Source organism: Convolutriloba macropyga, chromosome 15 (genome assembly GCF_964194025.1).
Source record: "Convolutriloba macropyga chromosome 15, txConMacr16.3, whole genome shotgun sequence".
Taxonomy (NCBI): domain Eukaryota; kingdom Metazoa; phylum Xenacoelomorpha; order Acoela; family Convolutidae; genus Convolutriloba; species Convolutriloba macropyga.
The window spans coordinates 16,587,108-16,593,107 of NC_134482.1; the positions used below are offsets into that span (position 1 = coordinate 16,587,108).

Below are 6,000 nucleotides of genomic sequence, written 5' to 3' on the forward strand. Positions count from 1 at the left end.
AAAAAAAATGTAAAAATTGCGGTGAATAGCGGTGAAATAAAAATAAATTTCACAGCAAAGCGCACGCATCTTTTTGCGATGAGTGCGGTGAATTTTCGTAACATTTGCGGTTTTTAGCGGCTAAAATTTTTTTCACCGCATTCATCGGATTTCTTACAAAAAAGCACTTACAGGGGTTTGAACCTCTCACCTCGTGCGTTTCAACAACTTCTTATACCACTGCGCCACCTACCTCTTGCTTGATTTCTTTTCCTCGTTAATTTGAATCAGATTCAATAAATGTTATTGAAAACAAATGCGCTGAATTTTTGTAAGACTTGCGATTTTTAGCGCTGAATTTTTGTAGGATTTGTGATTCTTAGTGTTGAATTCTTTTTTTCTACCGCATTCACCGCATTGAACGCTAAAAATTGCAATTCTTACATATTTTCACCGCATTCACCGCAAATCTTACATTTTTAGCGATTTTTAGCATTGACACCTCGACCCGGGTTATCTTTTACTTTTTTAAACAGTGAACAATGAATAATTCGGACAATGAGTTAAGTGATTTGGTTCGTTTGATTTTTCTTGTTTCAAAAATGTTGCCAAGAACCCACTTTTGGACCAACCAATTTTATCGTCTTCTTTTTTCTGTCTCTCATTTATTTCTAGACAAAAAGTGTGATCCTTCTGAAGACATCTAGTGTGAATAATTTAATAACAATTCTGCTGGATTTTCCAAATGTCTCATAAACATGGGCATAAGAAGGAAAAGCAAGTTTTTGTTCCGACCCTCTTGAGGGGGAAGGAACTATATACTCAACTGGGTTTTTTTTTTTTTTTGTTCAGTGAATTTTCGCCGCTCGATATATTCATCGTAGAGAGTTGAGACTGGTATCATTAGAAAGCTCGTTCAGCGTAGAATATGGAATTAAAAAGATTTTTTTAATTTTCGTTTTCTACAGGGAGTTATCGAGGCTTAAACTTCTGAGAAAAGAAGAGTGAATTCACGTTGTTTTTATTCACATTTTCCGGAATTTTTGCCTAAATTTTCGTCAATTTTGCTAAAATTTGTTATAATTTTTAAGAATAGTGTCGTTGATTTCGTTTTTGAAGACGAACAAGCATTTTTGATTGTTTTGATTTAATTTTTTGGTCAAAAAATCTGGATAAACATTTCAAAATTTAGCCTTTTTCATCAACAACAGCACGAAATAAGCTACTTTAGTCCACTTTGATTAAATTTGCCTACAGTACACCCCCAAACAACACTCATACAATCTTTGTAGACTCAGAGGGGGGCTATTTCTACTTCAGAGTCCGCAGAGAGTGCCTTGTAGTTAAAATTTTGCCGTTTTTTGCTAACTTTACTCGTTGATTATCAAAAATGCAAAATTTATTTTGAGTTTCAACTCAGAAATTATCTATATCTACAACATTTGAAAAATCAATTGTTCTTAACGGACAATAAGTATTAACAGGGGTAGTTTTGGGCCATTCTTGGACTGTTACAATCCAAAAAAAAATCGGGTTGTAATCAGTCGGTCTTTTTTTTTTAAAAAAAAAAGACTTTTTTTTAATAATAAAGAACAGAACATATCAAATCAAAGCTCAGGAGTGATAGGTCCAACCAATTCGCTTGCGAAACAGCTCCAGGCTAATTCATTTAGTTTTTTAATTGAAAGTTTATGGTGTTTTTTTTAAAAAATAATTGACTTTTCAATAAATAATGGCTTAATTAACTTTTCCTCTACTTTTTCTTAATTTGTTCAACTTCCAGCTTAGTGTCAGCAAAAAAAGACTGCTTCTTCTTTCTACTGAGTTAACATTTATTCTCGGTTGCAGTTTTAAGCCTGAAATTATTGTTTTCTGGCTTTGATACTACAAGATTTTAGATTTTTGTTTGTTTTGATATTTGCCAGTTTTTCATGTTTTCTAATTTTGTCACATTATCACATTATTGACAGTTCTCATGTCACCTTATTAGCATTCAAATAAAAACACAATTGAACATATTAAAATCTTGAAAGATATAAATCATCGTTTTAATGGCCTCGACGCCTCTTTCTTGAAGAAATCAATTGAATTTTTTAATTTTGTCTTAACTGTCATTTATACTTTGTCGTTTCGGTCGTATGAAATTTCCTGTTTAGTGATAGCTTTCATTGGCTTTTCATGGAAGAATAGAAAAACCGATATTCTGATATTAGCAGATAGCTGATGGCTTTTATGACTTTCAAACCCATCGTTTTCCAAAATTAAAAAATAATTTTTTAACTTCGCAATTTTGTTCTTTTTATGTTTCTTTTTGTTACCTAATCTCGTTAGTTGATTACAGGTCAAATATGACATTATGGGTGTCAAGGGAATAAAAGGGATTAGTGTCCAAATATCTTTTTTTTAAAGATTTTGTTATGACCTTACTGGCTTCGACACCGCTTTTTCACAAAAAAAAATTAAATTAATTTGATTTTTGTCATATTTGACGTTCTTTTTGTAGATGCAAGAAATATTCTGGATAATTACAGGTCTCGAGGGTTTCTTTTTCATGAAAAAACGACGATATTTAAATAGTTCTTTTTGTAATTAATGCCTTTCATGACATTGAATGTAATTTTGTTTCGAAAAAAAAATTAAAAGTATTACATACTTTAGCACTCCGCTTTTTTGTCTACTTGTTACCTAGTCTTACTAATGAATGGCCACGTACTACATTATAACTGTTTGAAGAAGGCGCAATCAAATATATTTTGAGTGCCAAAATTTGGCTTGACGGTTTTGACAGCGTTTTCTGGCAAGTTTCAATTTAAATTTTGTTTGTTCTTTGTTGTTCTTTTTAGCCGCTCTAAAAAATGAATAAGGTCAGGTCCTAATGCCCTTCTATAGAAGCAGTGGTAATCGCAAATTTGTGGTAATATTAATTTATTCTTAATGGTATTTATTACTTTGAAGTTAATTGTTTCAAAAAAAAAAGTTAATTTTTTTTACTTTTCTGTTTTTGTTCTTTTTTGTATAATTATTACCCAACCTTTCTATGGACTGGTCGCATATGTTTTGTGGTGATTTTTAAGTTATTTTTGTTTAGTTTCAGGTTTATCTGACGGTATGTTGACTTTGTTATTAAATTTAGTTTTTAAGAGGGACATAAATTTTTTGATATAATTAATGTTTGTTGTTGTTGTTGTTTGATTTTGCTGTTCGTTTTGACTCGCTCTCTTAATATTGACATATTACAGCAATCTAATGCATCAATTTTTACTCCACTGAGTTATTTGTTTTGGAGGTTATCTTATCGTTCATACGGAATTTTTTGAAAAAGACTTGGGCTTTTTTGGGATTCGCTAAAAATAATTTTTGGGTTTTTCTATCTGTTCCTCATTTGGTCGCCCATCCACAAAATTGTGGATGGGCGGGGTCGGAACCTTATGTGCCATTGCACATTACCGAGCCGCCTTGTCTGTTATATAGTTTTTATTTTCTGTCACGTTTAATCCTTATAATTACAGGATTTGGGGACTTCCAAAGCATCTTCATCGAATAAAGCTGACAGTCAAGACTTGCAAAACCCTATAGTGACCTTCTTTTGTTCCTAAGAGAACATCGTCTGTCGTTCTTTTTCACGCAACGGAGCAGTAAATTTTTAAGTAGCAATATGATAATTGTTCGAAACAGTTTGTCGCGGTTACGTGATTGTATATTTTTGTATCCTGGCGTTTCCCTAACTAATTTTCGCAAAAAATAAGACCAGCAGCTTGAATAACGTTTATAAGATTCTATTAGGATCTTTATGGAAACATTTAAACACTTTTAGAGTAAAAAAATTAGTCCTATATATAAAAAACTTGAAACTGAAGCGGAGCAACCAATGTAAAATTTGAAACTGATTTTTTGAAAAAACAACTCTTAAAACAATTGAGCTCAACTCTTTGAGTAGGCTTTTGATTGAGCAAATCCTTCAAATCAAATCTTTATCTCTACTCTGTTAATCTGTAATCGTTATTCTACAACGATAGCTGTTCCTTAAAGTATATGAGGTTTTTCGTGGGCTATCATTGTTTCTATTTAGTCAGCCACCTAATAAAATCAACCACTGTTCACCTCTTGTCCCAACTATATCTTAATTGCGAAAAGATATTTCCAAAAAATTTATGGTGTCTGAGAATATTTCCTGAATTTTTTTCTGTAATCTTAAAAAACTGTTCATGGACAAAATTGACTCTGGTTTTTTTGTAGTGCGTTTTGTCTTTCATTAGTAACAATTTTCGCGATGTCAAGACAGAGACGCAATTTTCAGAAGACACTGCTGTTTTGCACGTATTAGTTTTAAAGGCTTCAGAAAGCAAAATGTGAACGTATTTTACTGTTTGAAAGATATCGAATGCGTGAATAGGAAATTGGGAAATGTTTTTTGTCAGTTCAAGAAAAATCCCGTTTTTAGCTAATTTTGTCTGCTGGCCGTAAATTTTCATAAATGGAAACGTACATAAATGAGATTGGCTTTTGTGATATGCCGGTATTGCAATCTTCAACGCTTTCAAGAATTTCTCTTCTCAATTTTTCATGCATAATATGGGTATTAACAACCAAACAGCACAAATTTTTGGCTTCTGATTTTGCAATATATAAAGTTTAATGCAGCACAAGCCATTTCAAACTTTCTTTTAAAACCATTAAATTGACCCGCTTTTGTTCTCAACCAAGTTTTCCATTAAATGTAACGGCTTATCAATATATCATCACCGAACATTTTGCACAAATTCTTAATTTTTGCATATTTGTTACATAATTTTGCTTCATTCGTGAAAAATGTTTGTCTGTTTGAAGTTTAATAATTGTTTGAAACCCGTCTCTGCTCGCTAACTTACTGATTCTTTTTGGTAGTAGCAATTGGTTTCAATGGTAACGGTCCAATTTTTAACATTTTCAAAGTTTTTTGTCTGAAATTTTCTTTATGCTTATAATTTATTGTTCGGGTTCAAATTAATAATGTTTCTAGTGGGTACTGCATCTTCCAATTTATATATTTTGAAAGTTTGTTGGTTTGCTGGTCAGACAATAAAACTTTGAAAATGTTAAAAATTGGACTTTTACCTTCCTACATTGCCCATTTAGTTGTTTGCTGTTAATAACTCAATGGGAATTCATTGTGTTTTTTTTTGGTTTTTGCAAACACTAAGACCAAATTAGTATCCAACTTATATAATGAAGTACAATTTTTTTCAAATTTCACTTGAAATTTTTTATCATAAACACATGATTAACATTGTGGGTTGTTCTGTTTTGTTAAAAGATCCTCGTCAAAAAGTTTTGATACTCTTTTACTCGTTGTTAGTACAATTTTTCTTACTATAATGAGACCAAATTTTTGTGTCTGTCCATATTCTGTCGTTTTCATGGTTTTGAAAAGTTTCTAAGCGTCGTTTTCAACGCCAACAATATATTCACTTAATGTTGTCAGAAAGAGTACTGGAATTTTAATGAGTTTTCTTGTCTAGCTTCGAAATCCAATATTTAGTTTGCTTTGTATTGAAAGTTTCTGCTCATATGAAGAAAAACATATGGCAAGAAAACCCCAATAGTAACTGCTCTGTCTTCCTATTAAAAATATATGTATCTCTTTTTAGTCAAGGTACAAAGTAAGCTCTTTATGTTTCCAAAAATGTTTTGTACTCACGTATTTTCCGCTGTGACTCATGTTTTGAAATGTTTTCTATACTTAAAATACTGTTGAACAGATTAAAGAGATCAGTTGATTATAGTTTTGGTAACATGATGTGAGAACAAGTCAACATTTGTTGTCCATTCAAGTTTGTTTGTACAAATTTACACAGAAAACAATCACTAGTCTCTCAAAGTACTCAACTGACCACAGATGACGCTTCATGTAGAAATTGGAGCTAATGAGAAATGCGTTAATTATAAACATTTTTCTAATTAAACCGAACTTTTTAGTTCATATCGGAGCTACTTTCAAATCAGAATCTTTTGAAATTTCTTACAACTAACGACAATTGTATT

At 31.6% G+C, this 6,000-nt stretch overlaps 2 protein-coding genes across 2 annotated transcripts in view; both read right to left on the bottom strand.

The window, feature by feature from the left end:
- The window catches only part of LOC142353897 (broad substrate specificity ATP-binding cassette transporter ABCG2-like), a 63,421-nt gene extending 57,606 nt beyond the window's left edge, over window positions 1-5,815 (bottom strand). The window contains exon 1 of the mRNA XM_075406126.1: window positions 5,657-5,815. Coding sequence (XP_075262241.1) covers window positions 5,657-5,677 — 21 coding nt within the window. The 5' untranslated portion in view covers window positions 5,678-5,815. The remainder of the gene's footprint in view (window positions 1-5,656) is intronic.
- LOC142354480 (histone deacetylase 1-like) overlaps window positions 1-6,000 on the bottom strand; it is a 204,995-nt gene that overhangs the window by 100,265 nt on the left and 98,730 nt on the right. The window lies entirely within an intron of this gene.